Source organism: Oryzias latipes, chromosome 23 (assembly GCF_053564925.1).
Source record: "Oryzias latipes strain Hd-rR chromosome 23, Olatipes_Hd-rR_3.1".
NCBI classification, from domain to species: domain Eukaryota; kingdom Metazoa; phylum Chordata; class Actinopteri; order Beloniformes; family Adrianichthyidae; genus Oryzias; species Oryzias latipes.
Window position 1 is genome coordinate 3,794,121 of NC_136259.1, and position 18,866 is coordinate 3,812,986.

The 18,866-nt window shown below is 42.4% G+C and overlaps 1 protein-coding gene across 4 annotated transcripts in view; it reads right to left on the reverse strand.

The window, feature by feature from the left end:
* ano2b (anoctamin 2b) overlaps positions 1-18,866 on the reverse strand; it is a 262,039-nt gene that overhangs the window by 235,477 nt on the left and 7,696 nt on the right. For all 4 annotated transcript variants that reach the window (XM_020714024.3, XM_020714026.3, XM_020714025.3 and 1 more), the window contains exon 2: positions 11,223-11,419. In XM_020714024.3, the coding sequence (XP_020569683.1) occupies positions 11,223-11,419 (197 nt within the window). The remainder of the gene's footprint in view (positions 1-11,222; positions 11,420-18,866) is intronic.

Below are 18,866 nucleotides of genomic sequence, written 5' to 3' on the forward strand. Positions count from 1 at the left end.
AACAAAGTTGTGGGGAGAGTGAGTCACAGCATCCCTTCTGCATATCAGTATGCTTACGTTGAAGGCGTCAAACTCGTTGTTCACTTTTCGACAAACCCCTTTAGGGATTGCCACTGCAAATCAATTGTTTTACTGATTCACACAGGTAGTTTGGCAGAGATTTTGCACCGGATGCTCTTTCTGACACAACCCTGTATTTTATCCAGGCTGGGGACTGGTACCTGGAGGCTTGGGGGCCCCTCAAGGCTACATATTTAGGCAGTAGCATGAAGGGTGTTTCCCAAGGACCCACCCTGGATGAAGCCCATCGCATCCCCTGAGAAACAAACCCTGGTTACCCACAAGTGAGTCCTATATGCAGCCATCCAGCCACCAAGGAGTCAAACATGTCTGAGAAGCATTTATTCTTTTATTTCATTACACCATGCTTAGTATGAGCCAACTGAGATGTTTCTTTTTGTCATTGTTACTTGCTTATTAGCAAATATTTAAATACATACTGTATATTTTTCTGAATTTTTGTTGTTGTTGTTGGTTTGTAATGCACAAATCAAATCTTGAACCGAAACAAAACCGTGACCAAAAATCAAGGTTTGAACCGAATCATGGGATAGTGTATCATTACATCCCTAATGTAAGTCTATGCACCTGGTACACTTGACCCACTCAATTACTGATTTTGGAAGTCAGATACCTTTTCCACATTTTTACCTTGTACCATAGTTTCCCCCTTAAACAGTAGCTGGGTTGGCTCCAGCAACCCCTTGCCTCAGAAAAGGATTTAGTGGGTTTTGAACTTAGATGGATAAATGGATGGATAGAATTTGAGTGACTTTCACAGTTTTTGGACAGGATCAACATGTTTTTATAACCGTAACAGAGCAGCACAAAAGTGACTGTTAAAGTGATCAGTCTGAGCCTTTTTAGAACAAAACCGTTTTTTTTTATTGAATTCCATTCACACCCTCTCTACTTGACATTTTTTTTGTTTTACTGCCCCACCTGAATTGGTTCAAACCACCACAAAAGGAATAGTACGGTGGCCGAGAGGGGCAAGAGAGACACGTTTACTCCTAAGATACAACAACAACAAATCCCGGTGCAAACTAACAAATCCTAAAGCACTAAAAACAATCTCAATACAAGTTAACAAATACTGACACACAACAGCAAATGACGGAACAGATTATAGCCCTGAAACACAAAAGCAAATGCGGGTGCAAATTACCAAATACTGAATTACAAAAAGCAACCCCGTTTCAAATGACCAAATCCAGAATCAACAACGAACACGGCTTCAAACAGAAATGGAACATCTTGAATCCCTGAAGTGACGTAATATAAAACTAATCGTGTATGTTATTTTTTTGTAATTTACTAACGTTTTTTATGTGGACATTACAAATGCACGAGACAGTCCAAACGCATTTTTTAATTGTATTTTTACGACTTTAACCCTGAAGAGTTTACTGTCAACATCCAGGAAACAAAACATAAAACTGAACTTCAAAAGTTTAAACAACCACAATAGAAGTACTTTATATTGGGCATCTACAGGAGGGCTCGTTTGTTGGCCCAGAAAAAAATGCAGGTGAGTTGATACCAAAACCAGCAGATGTAAAAAGAGTGCAAAGACTGATGGGTATTGCAAATTACTTGTCAATTTTCTGTAAACTCTTCTCAGATGACTGTGAGCTGCTACAACAATATGTAAGCAGACAACTTGGGAATGGACAGATGTTCTCAAAGCAACGGTCCTGAAGTGTTAGGATTGGGAGGTAACGTTACTGTGTGATGCCTCGGATACTGGACTCCCTGATGCAGAGAGCCAGAGCCCTCACACCCATGGAAGTAGGTTATGTAGAAATTTAGAAAGGGTTTTTGTGGTTAATGTATTTGGGACAGAAAACTTCCACCAGCAAACCTTGGACCAAAAAGTTATGGTTCGGTGTGATCATATTGTGCGACAGTGGCTCAGGTGGTTTAGTGGGTCGTCCAATGACCGAAGGGTTGGCGGTTTGATCCCTGCTCCCACCAGCCAAAATGTCGTTGTGTCCTTGGGCAAGACACTTCACCCTCCTTGCCTCCAGTGTGGCTCCACTGGTGTGTGAATGTGCATGAATGCTCCCGGTGATGGTCAGAGGGGCCGTAGGCGCGAAATGGCAGCCACGCCTCTGTCAGTCTGCCCCAGGGCAGCTGTGGTTACAACCATAGCTTACCGTCACCAAGTATGAATGAGGAATGAATGAATAATGGACACACTGTAAGCACTTTGAGTGTCTTGAAAAGCGCAGATAAATCCAATCCATTATTATTATTATGAACCGCTGGAAAATATCCACAGAAATCTTTGCAGCACCAAAGAAAACTACAAAAAAAGTGATCTTGATGTAATGTGCCAGGGAGAGATGTACTGTTGGCTGGTGCGTTGAGTAGAGCACATATGACAGAGAGCTCTAAAGGCCACGTTAAAACACAAGTATACACAGCAGGTGTGCCCTGTTTTGTATCCTGAGACCGAGGGTTATCAAAGCAGCAACAAGCAACAAAAGAGGACACAAAGTTAAAGAAAGTGGCACAGATAATGTTAACAGACTAGAGGTGAAAAAGGAGCAATTGCTGGCATCACTCGCTGTGGCCACTAATCACATCTCAGTAGAGAGATGCCTCTGGAGACAGAGGGAATGCATAATACAGCAAGGAATGAAGGATATAAAAAGCATTATCACATGTGACACCTATAGGTTGGTGGACCCAAACAACACAGAGGAACACTACAGACCATGATACGGTCTACAGATCATGGGCAAAGGTACAAGTGGATCTATTTTCAAATAATGACCCACAATTTGGGCCATTGAAATTTAAAAGGTTCAGTAAAACACGGGAATTCAAAGTCAGAACATCAATAGAAAAGCAGAATAAGTTGTGAAAACAGCAAAGCGGCTCCTGATAAAAGCCCACACTGCAGGTCAAGAATCACACTTGGCTGTACGGGTCATCACAACACAATGCACAGAATGAAACACAAACCTGAGATATGCACATAGATTTCTGAGAAGAAGACCAAGATTGAATAGACCTTTCTACCACAAACATGCTGCTACAGCTCAGATTGACTAAGAGTGAAGGTCTTTTTCACAACAAACAGACACCAGAAACATAGCAATAGCTGCATTTCCATTGACTATGAAATTGGGCAAATTGGATTTGCCTAATGGAAACACAACAATTGAAAAAAAAATCGTATATATATCGAAAAAACAGTTTGGGACTTGGTATATGGTTTTTGAGGCATATCCAAATTGACATATTTTGCAAAGTTGCAATGGAAACACTTTCTTCAAATTAAATGAGTCAGATAGATACCGATGGTAATGCGCTTCTTTGTAGGAATTGGCTGCTTTGGGCGCTGCACAGCGGGCATGTTGTAATACTGTAATTTCACCATTAGGTGTCAGTGTCAGTTGTACTGCTGTTGTTTTTGTCCTACAAAGAGTTAATAAATGAACGAGGTGACTCGTGTCTGAAACTCAACAGGTTATGGGCCCAGAGAACGCTGAAAAGCTTTTTTCACTGCATTTTGTGGATTAAACAGAGTTGTGAGATTTTTGCTTTTCTCACAATGGAGGATAAGCTGTTTATAGACAAGCTGAGCGGACCGGAAAATTGGGCAACATGGAAGTTTCAAATGGAGCACTTGCTAAAGGCTAAAGGACTATGGGGCATGCTAACGGAGACGGACGTGTTAGCCGCAGATGCTAATGCTCAAGCACAAGCGGAGTTTACCAGACGGAGAGAGAAAGCATTCTCCACGTTAGTGCTGAACGTGAGTACACCCCAGCTTTACCTTGTAACAAGCTGCCAGACTCCCAAGGAAGCGTGGACTACGCTTAAAGGCCATTTTGAGAGAGACACATTGGCAAACAAACTGTTCCTTAAGAAAAAATATTTTCGATGTGAAATGAAGGAAGGATGTCAATTAAGTGAGCATCTGAAGCAAATGAAGGAACTGACTGATCAGCTAACAGCTATAGGAGCTGATATTAAAGAAGAAGATCAAATTGTGACACTTTTGGGTAGTCTGCCACCTAGTTATGCCACAATTGTCACTGCATTAGAGACAAAGATGGACAATTTGACGCTGCAATTTGTTCAACAAGCCTTAATAAATGAAGAGCAAAAGCGTGTAAATGCAAATGAAGGTTACAGCGGTGCTAGCTCAGGTGGTGGTGCATCAGCTATGTCATCTCAGTGTCGGGGAAGTGTACAGGAAAACTTCAGGACAGTAGGAGCGGAAAGACCAACCACATGGCGGTGTTATAAATGTGGAAAGGAAGGCCACATTAAACGTGACTGTCCAAGTTGGAAGTACAAGGCCAAAAAGAAGACTCATAAGGCTAAAAGCATGACATATGATGATGCAGAAGGTGAAAGTGCTTTTGTCACAAAAGAGGCAAATCCAACTGACACACCACAACAGTTTGAATGGTTGATAGATTCTGGTGCATCAAAGCACATGACATGTGATAACAACATTCTTCAAGATTACCAGCAGTTCACGGAAGCACAGTCTGTGAAGCTCGGTGACGGCAGGGTGGTTGATGCCCTGGGAATGGGAAACGTCAACTTGAAAATGACTTTCAAAATAAGTGATGTAAAAGACGTCACAATGTATGATGTGCTGTATGTTCCAAAGCTGTTGGGGAATTTATTTTCAGTGGGAGCAGCCACCAAGAAAGGCAACACAGTGCAGTTTCGAAAGTCTCACTGTTACATACGTGGAAAAAATGGAACTCTTCAAGGAATGGGAACGCGAAGAGCTGATGGACTTTATCAGCTGGATGTTAAAAAGGACTTAAAAGTTTGTCATAATGCATCAGTAGCAGCCAGCTTATGGCACCAGCGGCTGGGCCACACTACCAAGCTAAAGGGACTAAAAGATCTGGTGAACGGAGTGGACTTCTCCACAGAAACAGAGGTTTCTTTCTGTGAGGGATGTGTGGAAGGAAAACTGTCCAAGCAGCCATACAAGTCGATTGGAGGAATTCGTTCCAAACACAGAATGCAGCTGATTCATAGTGATGTCTGTGGTCCCATGCAGACTGAATCCATTGGTGGAACAAAATATTTTGTGACATTTATTGACGATTACTCCAGATGCTGCAAAGTGTACTTCCTGAAACACAAGAATGAGGTGTTAACCAAATTCAAAGAATTTGAAAGAACATTCACAAATGAATGTGGACAAGCTGTTAAAAGACTCAGAACAGACAATGGGGGTGAGTACACATCAAGAGAGTTTCAAGAATATTTGAAAGCTCAAGGCATCCAACATGAAGTGACTGTACCTCACTCACCACAGCAAAATGGTGTTGCAGAGAGGAAAAACAGGACTTTAGTTGAAGCAGCTAGAAGTATGCTGTCACATGCTAAGTTGCCAAAAATGTACTGGGCAGAAGCTGTAGCCACAGCAGCTTACATTCAGAACAGGCTGCCTACATCTGTACTGAAGCAGGAGACACCCTATGAGAGATGGTGTGGAAGAAAACCTGACATGAGTCACATGAGGGTGTTTGGATGCATTGCTTATGCACATATTCCAGATGAAAAAAGACAAAAACTGGACAAAAAGGCTCAGAAGCTTCGTTTTGTAGGCTATGCAAACAACGCTAAGGGTTATCGCCTATATGATGAAGAGAAAAGAAGGATTTTAATCCGCCGGGATGTCATTTTCAATGAAACAAACTTTGACTGGAAACAGGGAGCAGAAGAGCCCCACCCTGAGAATGAAGTAACTGTGGACACAAATGACATTGAAACAGAGAATGAAGCCACTGCTGATGATGCTGTCAGAAAAAGTGAAAGAATCAAAAAGGCTCCAAAGAGATATGGATACGACGAGTTTGCTGATGCAGTTGTTGTTGATCATCATGCAAATATGTGTTGTGTGACAGAGCCACTCACAATGAAAGAAGCTCTGATGAGTCCAAATGCAAAAGAATGGCAGGATGCAGCTGATTTGGAATATGAGTCGCTGCTCGAAAATGAGACGTGGGATCTAGTGGACTTACCAAAAGACAGAAAAGCTGTAGGTTCAAGATGGGTGTTCAAAGTCAAGCATCATAGTGATGGAAGAGTGGAGAGATACAAGTGCAGACTTGTCGCCAAAGGCTACTCACAGTTGTATGGTGCTGACTATGATGAGACATTTTCACCAGTGGTACGTTTCAGCTCTATTCGTACATTGTTGTCTTTTGCAAATCAAAAAGACATGCATGTTCATCAGATGGACGTTGTAACTGCATTTCTAAATGGACACTTGGAAGAAGAAATCTACATGGAGCAAGCAGAAGGATACATCAAACCAGGACAGGAACACCTGGTGTGCAAACTAAAAAAAATCAATCTATGGACTGAAGCAATCTCCTCGTTGCTGGAGCAAAGCCTTCACAGAGTTCATGACAGAACTTGGTTTTAAACAGAGCACATCAGATCCCTGTGTGTTTGTGAGATCAAGACAGGAGCTTGAGATCCTTGCAGTTTATGTGGATGATCTCATTCTGATAACAGAGTCAACTGAGAGCATGAACGAGTTGAAAGCAGCTCTCAAGAAGCGCTACAAGATGAAGGACATGGGTGAGCTGTCCTACATCCTGGGCATCTCTGTGGTTCAAGACAAAGAGAAGAAGTGTGTCTTTCTACATCAGAAGAATTATATTGAAGCCATACTTAAGAAATATGGGATGGAAAATGCTAATCCTGTAGCAACTCCTGCTGATACCAACGTGAAACTGAAAAAGAGTGATGGTGTTAGTAAACCAGTACACCAACAAAACTATCAGTCAATGGTGGGAAGTTTGCTGTATGCTTCAATAGCCACACGACCAGACATAGCTCAAGCTGTGAATGCTGTGTCAAAGTTCAATGCAGATCCCAATACTGCTCATCTGACTGCCGTGAAAAGGATTCTTCGATATTTGAAAGGGACAGTGAATCTTGCCCTTAAATATGAACAGTCAGACTCTGGATCTTTACTAGGATTTTCAGATGCGGATTGGGCTGGTGACCAAGATGACCGACGTTCGACAACAGGCAACATGTTTCTACTGAGTGGAGGAGCGGTGAGCTGGCTCAGCAAGAAACAGGCAACAGTTGCACTCTCAACAGCAGAAGCTGAATATGTTGCACTTAGTCAAGCTGCTCAAGAAGGGGTTTGGCTGAGACGTTTACTGGCTGATCTTGGAGTGGAGAACACACCCACAGTGATCATGGAAGACAACCAAAGTGCCATCGCAATTGCAAAAAATCCAGTGGATCACTCCAGAACTAAGCACATAGACATTCGATATCACTACATCCGTGAATGTGTGCAAAATGGACGAATAAATCTACAATATTGTCCAACAGAAGATATGAAAGCAGATATCTTGACCAAGCCGTTGACAAAACAGAGGTTTGAAAGTCTCAGAGGAGAGATTGGACTTTGTTTTGTGTGAGAAAATAGTTAAATATTTTTTTTGACAGGTTACTAATGAATGTATCCATAAATATTTTGTTTTGTAAGAAAATGAATATGAAGATAAGAAATGTAAAAGAAAGGAGATAATTACGTTTATTAAGGTTACGGGATACAGCAAGTGAGTTTGAAGAAAGATATCTGGAATTTGAGTTTTTCTTAAAAAGAAACTGTTATAAAGTTTTTTTTGTGAAGAGACAAAAAAAAAAAAAAGGTTTGTCTTCAAGGTTCTAAATGATGTGAAATTAAGTGGGAGTGTTGTAATACTGTAATTTCACCATTAGGTGTCAGTGTCAGTTGTACTGCTGTTGTTTTTGTCCTACAAAGAGTTAATAAATGAAGGAGGTGACTCGTGTCTGAAACTCAACAGGGCATGCGTGTCATGCAGAATTGTTGGATCCACAGCTCCTCTGTGAAGTCACCAACCGCCAGTGGCCAAAATCGGTTCATGTTAGGAGCTTGCCGCTCCATAGCCTGAATAAGACGCTGACGTCCCCTTTGAAAGATGGTAATCAGCACTTGTGCCGTGACAGAGATTTGAATGTAACACTGTTTATATGAAATTGTGTTTTTTCAACATTTCTAGAATTTCAATAACGTTCTACGCATATGTGTAATGGAAACTCAGCTGAAGTCTTCAAGTGGCAGAGACCGTGATGGCACGGCTTTACAAACCAAAGGGGATGTGGAAAGTGGGTGGAACAATAGGACAGGTGAGTGACAGATCATATGAGTTGGAGATAGAAGCTCATAAGGAAAGGTCAACATTTGACATGTCAACAGAGCACTTTGTTCGCAAAATACAGAACTGCTTGTGGTTCCCAGAATTTATAAAAGCACAGTTGGAGATAGAGCCTTTAGCCACCAAGCCCCTGTTTTATGGAATAAGCTCCCAGCTCATGGAAGAGAGGCCCACACAGTTTCTACATTCAAAGTTAGACTGAAAACATTCCTCTTTGGACAGGCTTATTGTCAGACTAGCTAGTGTTCAGAGAACATTTACCTTACTGTTAGTTTGTTTAAATTAAACTTAACAATAACAATAAAGTTGTTGGTAGGCTGCTAGAAGTTTGAAGTTGAAGAAACTATGGTGCACTGGGGTTCTGTCCTCTATTATCGCCTACTATTTATCATTTAGTTCTCCATGCCTCTGTTTGGTGCAGTGCGATTCATGTACTGTCCTTCTTTTCCCACTCCCCTACTGGGGAGATTCCAGTTGGCTCATTCGTGCTCCTGTACCTGACTGTGTACCTCGACTCTGGCTCGCCTCTGCTCCTGCTCCTACACCTGGCTGTGGATACTGTCTCCGGCTCATCTCGCGCCCCCAATATCATCTGGATGAAGATCATTTGCTGGACTTTAAATATGTAGTTGGAGAGTTAGATGAGTTAATTCCTCTCTATGAGTCCTGGTACATCGCCTGTCCGTCCCGTCCAGATTCAGGAGCAACAGTGTGGTTTCCGTCCTGGACGTGGAACAGTGGACCAGCTCTACACCCTCTTTAGGGTGCTGGAGGGTTCGTGGGATTTCGCTCATCCAGTCAATATGTGTTTTGTGGAATTGCAGAAAGCGTTCGACCGCGTCCCCCGTGGTATCCTTTGGAGGGTGCTCTGAGAGTGTGGGTCCGGGGAGCCTTACTGAGGGCTGTCCTTTCTCTGTATGACCAGAGTAAGAGCTTGATTCGCATAGCCGGCAGTAAGTCTGACCTGTTCCCGGTGTGAGTTGGAATCTGGCAGGGCTGCCCTTTATCACCGGTTCTATTCATAGAGAATACACAGAGAAAATTTTGAGGCGCAGGCAGGGGCCGGAGGGGGTCTGGTTTGGGGACCACATGATTTATTCGCTGCTTTTTGCAGATGATGTTGTCCTGTTGGCTTCATCGAGCCAGGACCTCCAGCATGCATTGGGGCGGTTTGCAGCCGAGTGTGAAGCGGCTGGGATGAGGGTCAGCACCGCTAAATCTGAGGCCATGGTCCTCGACTGGAGAAAGGTAGTTTGCCATCTCTCGGTGGGTGGAGTGTCCATGCCCCAGGTGGAGGAGTTTAAATACCTTGGGGTCTTTTTCACGAGTGAGGGAAGACCGGAGCATGAGATTGACAGGCGGACCGGAGCGGCGTCCGTAGTTATGCAGTCACTGTATTGGTCTGTTGTGGTGAAGAGAGAGCTGAGCCAAAAAGCAAAGCTCTCAATTTACAGGCTGATCTTCATTCCAATACTCACCTATGGTCATGAGCTATGGGTCATGACTGAAAGAACGAGGTCTCAAAAACAAGCGGCTGAAATGAGCTTCCTCTGTAGGGTGGCTGGGCACTCCCTTAGAGATAGGGGGGGAGCTCGGTCACCCGAGGAGAGCTCGGAGTGGAACTGCTTCTCCTCCACATCAAAAGGCGCCAATTGAGGTGGCTCGGGCATCTAGTCCAGATGCCCCCTGGATGCCTCCCTGGAGAGGTGTTCCGGGCATGTCCCACTATGCAGAGGCCCCGGGGAAGACCCAGGACACATTGGAGAGATTATGTCTGTCGGCTGGCCTGGGAAGGCCTCTGGGTCCCCTCAGAGGAGCTGGAGGAAGGTTCTTGGGTAATGGAAGTATTGGCATTTCTACTTAGACTGCTGCCCCTGCGACCCGGTCCCGGATAAGCGGAGGAAGATGGTATAGATTAAAGTGACTGGATGAGAATCTTTTACCATTATATGTTGTTGCTCTCTGAAATGTTTTGGCTTTGATTACATACGCTGGTAGAAAAAAGAGAAACCAAGTAACAAATGGATCAAAAGAAGAAATATACTTCAGGACAAAAGATTTGTTTTATGTCACAAGGTTTGTGAATACTTTCTGTATGTTGTTTTCAAGCCTAAGAAGGTTGTTTAAGATGCAGACTTTTAGCTTAGAAAGATGACCAGTGCAAGGCTGTAAACTGTTCTTATTTTTAAAAAAATTCTTGGAGTCAAAACCATGTATGTGCATTAAAGCAGTAATACCAGTTTAACACAGATGGTGTCAAACACACACCAGTAAGGCGTGCTATCTTAGATGACCCTACCCTTACATTGACGTGTTCTCCCTACCATGACAAAGGTGGATAAAGGTGGAAAGATTTCATGTAATCCATGGACACCAGTGAAGATCACAAATCATTGAAGAAAAAAGGTTCAGCACTCTGTCTAGTGGGTCTAGATGACCCCACTCCCAATGTTAAAGTGCCTAGGATAGCACAAGGGTTAAGCTAATCACTAAACCCATATGATTTATCCCAGAGTAACTGTGTTTTTACTTTAAATTTTACATTAAGTACATGATTCACATAGGTTCTGTTTGACCTAAACCAGAAAAAATGTTCTTTGTTCAGGTAGGGCTTATAGTCAATAATACTTGATGGAAAACTAGCAGAAACAAAACACAAAAGAGATTGTTTCTGAAGTCATATGGTCGGCTCCTACAGTAACGCTGAGAGCCCACAGGAACCTTTATGCTTTTTTGACTCTCCCACCAGTAATACTTGACCACCACACCAAATCACAAGAAAATTTGCAAGATTGTGCACATTTTCACTTGAAGTTACACAAAATTGCTGTTGCATGAATAAAACATCAATACCACTTAATAGTCTGAAGTTCTTTGTTTTCCCATGGGCTGCAACCTAAAAAGGTAAACTGTCAAAGCCGACTGTAAGCGATTGTTTTTTATCGGCACACATTAGTTTACCTGAACCAGACTTTGAGATTCTTCAGCCCCGGGACCTTCCCTGAACACTTCAGGTTCCAGGATCCAGTGCGGCATAGGATTCAATCTATTCCCAGACATGTCTCTGCTCAGGTGGGACAGCACATCACTGTGAATAGAAGAGGATTCGCTGAGGACCCTGGCCACTTGACTAAAGCCGGCCCCACTAGGCCATGGCTCTGGAACACACAGAAAAATCCAGGTCAGAATATGTGAGCAGGCAGAAAAAAAATGCAAACTATCGCTCATTGTTGGAGTCTAATTTCAAATCCACTTTATGTAAGAAATACCGAAGTCACTGGGGTTGACCTGAACGTTTTGAGGTTGTTTGGGCCCATGGAGGGCCACATTTTAAAGGGAGCACAGTTCCAATAGCTTGTTTATCTGGTGAACCTGACAATATCTGCGTTTGTTTTTCAGATAAAGATAGATCAAGGCCACTCTCCTGGGGTGCTAATCCATATCTGCCATTGCAAAGATGCTAGCAATGAACTGAAGTGTTTCAGTGTGGTGCCCAAATGACGAGATTTGCACTTTTTGACATTTTACACCAAGCCTCTTCTAACTGTAGGATATCCACACAAATTACACTGTCCCATTTGTTCATTTCTAACAGCCAAGCTGTGTGCAAGGAATGCACCCTTATCACATGAACACCCTTAATCGGCTCCTTACACACTCCATAGGATTTAGTGAGCGTTGAAATAGTGACAAATTCGTGCAACCTTTGTCTCTTCTACCACGGCCCATACTTTTTTTGTGTGTCGTGTAACGACCAGTCGCCCGCAGGTCATTTTGTGCTTGAACATTTTCTCTCTAGGAGTTCAGAGTGGTCTTCAATCTTAACATTTTGTGTGGACCACCTCTGTTTGATCAACAGTTCGTAGCCACCCATGAAGGCAGTTGTGAGTAAGACAATGCTTTGTTCAATGTTAGAACATGTCCTGTCAGCAGCATAAGCTTATGGTTGTAAACAACTTTGCAGCTTCTCTTTAAAGCTAAGTATCAAAGCAAAATCTCTCTTCAGCACAACTCTAAAGCCATTGTGCATAAAACTCTGAATTTTACTTGAAAATGGAGGAAAATTGAGTTTGTGGGACTGGAAAGGCTTCACCACAGGAGCTCGTGCGGCCAAAACAATAACAAGTGCACACTAAGGAGCTAAAAGGCACTCTAATGACCAAAAAACCAAGAAGAAGTGCTCTGTAAAGAGTGAAGCAGCAGTGAAAAGGAAGGAAATTCCCTAGATGTAAAACCAGCACATAGTTGTTTCCTAAGAAATGGGAGGAAAAGTGATGGCTTGTTTCACCACAGAGGGTTATCAGCCTAAGTACTTAATTTGTTTTGAATTCCACTTATTCTTTAGCTAAAAACGAGCAAATGACAAACCTATTATGGTTGGTGTGGTGTGTAGCAGTGACACTGCTGCACAAAAATCTAAGGTAAAAAATACAAATTGCCCAAAAATAGAGACTTTTTTTGTAGGGTGTGCCAAAATATCGATATGGCGATATATCACGATATTTAGTCCAGTGATTGATTCTCGATGCCTCTTCATTAAGTATCGAACTTTTATTTACGTTGGAAGACCCTGTAAAACGTTATATTAATCATCCTTTGGTAAGACGAGTGTAGATAGGGGGCGCTTGTTGCGAGATTGGCTGTCGGGGAGGACGGAGAAGAGTACACAGTCAAACAAAAATGGCGGAGGGAAAAACAAGGAAAATAGCGAGAGCAGCAAGTTAAAAGACGCGCCGGCAGCATTGAAGCTGCGTCACCCGGAGTTGTGTGACAAAGCCGTGGTTGTTGCTGGCCTGAAGCCGACACAGCCCGGCTTGGATACCTTTCTATAGGTGAAGCTACCACCGTCTTCTGCGAGAGCACCGGCAATGACAAACGGGATTGCTAGATGTGGCTCCGTCCCTGCAGTGAGGTGGAGAACGAGGGATTTGGGTTTTTATTGAATGCATCAGAGCCACGCTTTGACATTCACTCTCGGAAATACTGAAAAAATGAACCCTGTGCTGTACGCCCAGAGCATAGCTATGGTTGAGATGGAAACAGCAGAAAGAGGGACATCACTCCCCTCAGACCCCCCTTCTCCTCTAAGCAGCGGTAGATAAGTGGCGTCTTGACGCTAAAAAGCCTGTGGTTCTCAAGAAAAACATGAACATTTAAACATACATCGCATGCAGCTTTTCCCCAAACGTTTTGTTCACAAAGATGTTTACTTTTAGATACATTTGAAGTTCATGTATTTTATCCCTGGTCATTTATTTTGAAAACAGTTTATGTCTTAAATAACTTAAAGGAAAGTTTCTAGCTACTTGATTTTGTTTTTCTGGGAGAATTTTATTTGTTTACACATTTCCACTAAATGGTGTCATTCCTTTTTAACAAAGACACTATAATTTGTTCACAGAATGAATATATGATTTTCAGCTATTTTTTGAAATAATGCAATAGCTATGGCTTTGTTTTTCAAAAGTTAATACCAATGTGTCTGGCAGTTACTTGACTGTTTACAGCAAATTTTTACTAAATAATGGCTGCTGTTCATGTTCACAATTTTTTTAACCAAATTTTACAGATATTTCCAAATGAAAATTGTCATTGTTTGTCAAAGACAGAATATTACTGATTTCAGCAATGTTACACAAGTCTGTTATTCATTACACCAAATAGGACACAAGTTGTTAATTATCATTGTGTTTAAAAAATAAATTATTTTCCAAAAAACAGTTTTTCAAGTTCTTCTTTCTTAAAGTTTGACATACCGTGAGTTGTTAGAGACAATAAATATCGATTATGACATTATCGCCATATCGTGATAGTATCGTCATCGTGAGCAATGTATCGCAAATCGTATCGTATCGTGAGGTACCCAGTGATTCCCAGCCCTAATTTATATCTAACTGAACATTTTAGCAACATGAGGGAAAAAGAGGGAAATGTTACAAAAATGTAAAAATCCTCAGAAACGTTTTAAGACTTTAGGAACTCGTGCTATAGGGGAATGTAGTCATGTGAGATAAGAGTTTAGGACTGATTCTTATTCATCTTTACCTTTTGACAAAATTCTGACATTTAAACTGTGGTGCCAGAATTTACTTTAATATCAGACTCAACTGGTTGGCAAGCTCACTGTAAATATAGTGTGCATTTTAAATGTGATGTCTGTTTTGCTACTGTATTGTCATTTTTAGTACAAAGCATTGCTAATGTATGAAATAACTTTTGTATAACTGCAAATGGATTTACTTACGTGTGATTATTCAAGGTAGAAATATCATGAGTCATTAAAAAATTTAGATAAGGGCAGAATTACCCTTTTTTTCTTTCAATGGTTAGTCACATGCTTTTATTTTAATTTAACTAAAATCAGAAACAAATTTGCTCAGTAACTATATAAGTGAACTGGCCCAAGTGACCCCTTCCCCCTGGCATTTTACTCTTTTATTTTAAAACTTGTCCTGTTCAATAGCTGGGCAAACAGATGAGAGCTGAAGGCCTCTTGTGTTGGACATATTTTACTTTAACAACAGGGGTTATTAATCTTCTGACAAACCAGAGGTGTGTCTGAATAAACCCTTTTTGTAATCGAGGCCAAACTCATCATCATTCATCATTTTTTCAATCATTTTTGAAAATCTTTTGTGTTGGACCGGATGGAAAAGGAAAGGAGGGAAGAAGAGAGGGATGTTAGAGAGGGGGGGGGGGTAGGAGGGTGATTATAGAATGGGGGGGGGGGGGGGGGTAACACCAAAAAGCAGCATAAAGCAACAAGTTGCTGGATGGTTATAATCATTACAGTGAGGTTCAGACGTAATACAAGTCTCAAATGTTAGAAACATACCTGTTGGCTCGAAAAACGTTTACCTGTCAACATGTACACAATACAAATAATGTTCACACACGCATACCTATGCATTCAAACCAACTAGTGTGAAATATTTCATTCAATCACGCAAAATATTAGTGCAAAGGTGAGCTAACAGCTGTGCTCAAGTGAGTGCTCAGCTTGTGCTATGTTAGATGACCCCACCCTTCCATTGACGTGTTCTCCTTACCATGAAAAAGGTGGATAAAGGTGGAAAGATTTCATGTAATCCATGGACACCAGTGAAGATCACAAATCATTGAAGAAAAAAGGTTCAGAGCACTGTCTAGTGGGTCTAGATGAACCAACTCCCAATGTTAAAGTGCCTAGGATAGCACAAGGGTTACGTTCCTCTAAAATGGATGATGGAATGTAAAAAGAAGGAGGGAGAGTGCCCAGTCATCCCCACACCAAGACCCCCGCCGCAGCGGCAGCCAGAACCTCCCAACACACGCACAGCAGCAGATAGAGAACAACCGCCCCCCGGTTGATCACATCCGCCACCCAGGCCAGGGCCAGCAGGACTGCCAAGAGGGCCCCCAGAGCCATAGAGCAGGGAGCAGGGGGGCATGAGGGGGGACAGAGAGTGCAAGCTCCAGCCCAACCAGGAGAGCAGCCCCACTGCCACGCCGGGAGGGCCCAATGCGGGGCCCCGCCCCAGAAGAGCGCCCACAGCCCCAGACGAGCACCTCATCACCACCCAGGAGTTCTGGTCATCCCCCCGCCCCAACCCCAGGTACGAGCCAGGAACCCCTAAGGGAGACCCACCCCACGCTCCAGGCAGCCACCCACCCACCCGGCCCACGGTTGGTCCAGGAGAAGGCAGGGGGCAGCCGTCCCCGCCCAGGCGGAAGACACCCAGGGGAAGAGGGGGTCCACAAGAAGTGCTGTAAACATGGCCCAACCAGGCTCGCCCAGAGTTGGAAATTTGGCGAGGCCCAGCGCCTAGGGGCAGGGACCAGAACCCACACCGCAGGGACACGGACACCCCCAGGCTCAGATGTGATGTGATCCCCGACTCTTGGTCTTGCCAGAAAGCTCAGGGATCCCTCTCCCTGTGTGGAGAGAGGACTGCCGGGCCCGGGAAGCCAGCACCAAGGGACATGGCCGCCGTTGCCAAGGGCCCATAACCCCTTACCAGGGATGGGGTAGGGGACAGATGGTCCGACTTCCCACCTTCCTTGTGAAATGAATGTGTGTGTGTTTATGAGGGTGTGTGTGTTCATGTATGTGTTAGAGTCTATATTTTGAGGAGTAAAGGGTGTGTGTACTAAGGGGGTGCAGTTAAAATTGGCAGGTAGGGCACTGAAAGGACACCTGCTGCTTGCTGGCAGAAATTTCCCAGAAATCTCCATGCAAAACCAGTGTACATCAATGCTCTCTAGATTGGCAAATATATATTACAGTGCATTGTGTCTGAACAATTTTTGACAAAAACATATATTTAAATGTGTTTTTTTAATAAAATATCAACATTTTTAACTTCAGAAGACAGTGGATTCATGAATGATCATCGCACAACGCTCATATCAATAAGATTTTAACTTTGTGAAATTGATGACATCATATTCACCGTTTAAAAAAAAGAAAAGTGGTGAGCATGGTGTCCGAATTGCTTTTAACATTCAGGGCACTACAAAGTGCACCCATATAGATATTTTTAGTAGTTAGGGGTTTGGGGTTTGGACACTTTTTTTAATATGTTCTTGATAATCCTCTTTTTTTTCCACAATATTTTTTCTGAGTTTGTCCAAGTTACAAACTGACTAATCATTTGCAAAAGTATGTGGTCTCCTGCTTGATTGACAGATCTTGTGTAGCCCGCTTTCAGTGGGGTGTGGCCTTCCAACAAGCTCCCTAATGTTGGGCCAGAGTGGTTGCCATAGTAACGTTGACTCAGCCCAACTCGGACCAATCACTGCTTACGGATGGAATCTGGTTCCAACACGATGATGTCCGTACAGCAAAAAAACGGAAACGGAATTGACTTCATTTGGTTGGAGTCAGAAGTTTTCTTTGGGTGATCTCACACCCACTCAGTCCAGTTCCAATAGACAGTCATTGGTTAGACTTCAAAATAAATGACTTAATAAGCAACACTCACTAATGACATTTTTAATGATAAATGCATTTTGCTTGCCTGTATTGTCGTTGTTGTTGGTTAAGGTTAAGACCTTTGCTGGCTTAAGTCCTAACCTTCTTTTAATAGGCACCATTTGGTTCCCTATTTGGTTTACCCTTTTTTCAAATGGTCCATATTTTATTTTTATGGAATAAACTGACTGTGATTTTGCTTTACCAAAAATAAACTATATCATGAGTAATCATTATTACACCATCTCGCCTCGCATCAAAATGTAAAATGTTCTCGGGTACATTTGTCACTTCAGCAGCATGGAAGTCGCATTGTTTCACAGTTCTGAAGCAGTACTAATGTAAAGTAATAGATTACTTTAAAAATACATAGACCACCCACAGGCAGGAAGTAACTAGCTCAACATGTGGGTCAGTACCGGATGAAGTGACGGCAGTTTGCAAGCAGATAGAGAAATGAAACTGAGAAAGCTGTGATTTTATTTAAAAATCAGATTAAAAATTTGAGCAACGTAGAACCTTGAAACAACAAAATCTTATTTAAATTTCTTTGTTTTTTTTTTTTTTATTCCTCATGTCTTCTTACTCAGGAACAACATTTTTTATGAGAGGACTCGTCCAGTATGAGGTTCAGGACCTGCGGCTCACACATTCAAAAAATGACCATTATGATACTTTTCAGGGAAGATCTCAGTATAGATGCTGAATATTTTTTAGTCCTTTGAAGTGCCACGTAGATTATCTTTTGATCTACTGTCAAAGTTGTGGGCGGGTCTGTTGGATCCACCTGTCTAGAAGCGGTTGCATCAGAATGGTGTGGAGCAGGGAGCTTGTGGCCTGCAGCTGTAGATTTTACAGAACAACTACAATCTTGTTCTTGCAGCATTTTTACATCCTCAGAAATGTAATTATAATCTTAATTTTCTTTATATTTATGTCCTCCATCATCAAAAAAAATACCACTAGAACATGTTAAAAACAAGAAAATACTATGTTCATTGGGGTGGGTCTTTGTTTTTGTTCTGGGTCAAAGCTGAAAGTTTTTTAAGTTTTAATATAAATAGTTTATACTGGTTTCATGTTTTGCATTAATGGAGTAATCAACACATATTTGTAAAAATATACTGTATAATGACATTTTGCATCTTTATACTAAAAAAAAAATCCTAAAAATACGATTCTGAGGTTATTCCTCTGAGCTCAAATTATAAACCAGATTGAAATGTCCACATCTAATCTGTTTAACTTCTTACATAATTCATCCATTTCCTCTGCCAAGGACAAGTGACAAAAAGAATCAGTCCCACAGAGGAGCGACCATGACAGTGAGGCCCCTGAGGGTCCAGTGAGGACAGCTCAACCCTTCAGGGTGACCCGGAGCGAGGACGCCATTCTCTTTTTTCAACGATGAAAAGCATCAGCAGCTGTCCAGCTCCTCTTCCTCCTCCCCTCATCTTCAATTAACAAACCAAATAAAAGAGCTGGTCAGTGCTGGGATGAAGCACCTGCTGTTTTGTCTTGCATAACTCTGACTGAATGCTCACCTCAGGCTCTGCTGTCTGAACACGTGTGTCAAAGAGGCGCCGCTCCTCCCCCTCCACATCCATCCTTCCCGTCATCCTGATGAAGTAACGCTACATCCAATTAGCACA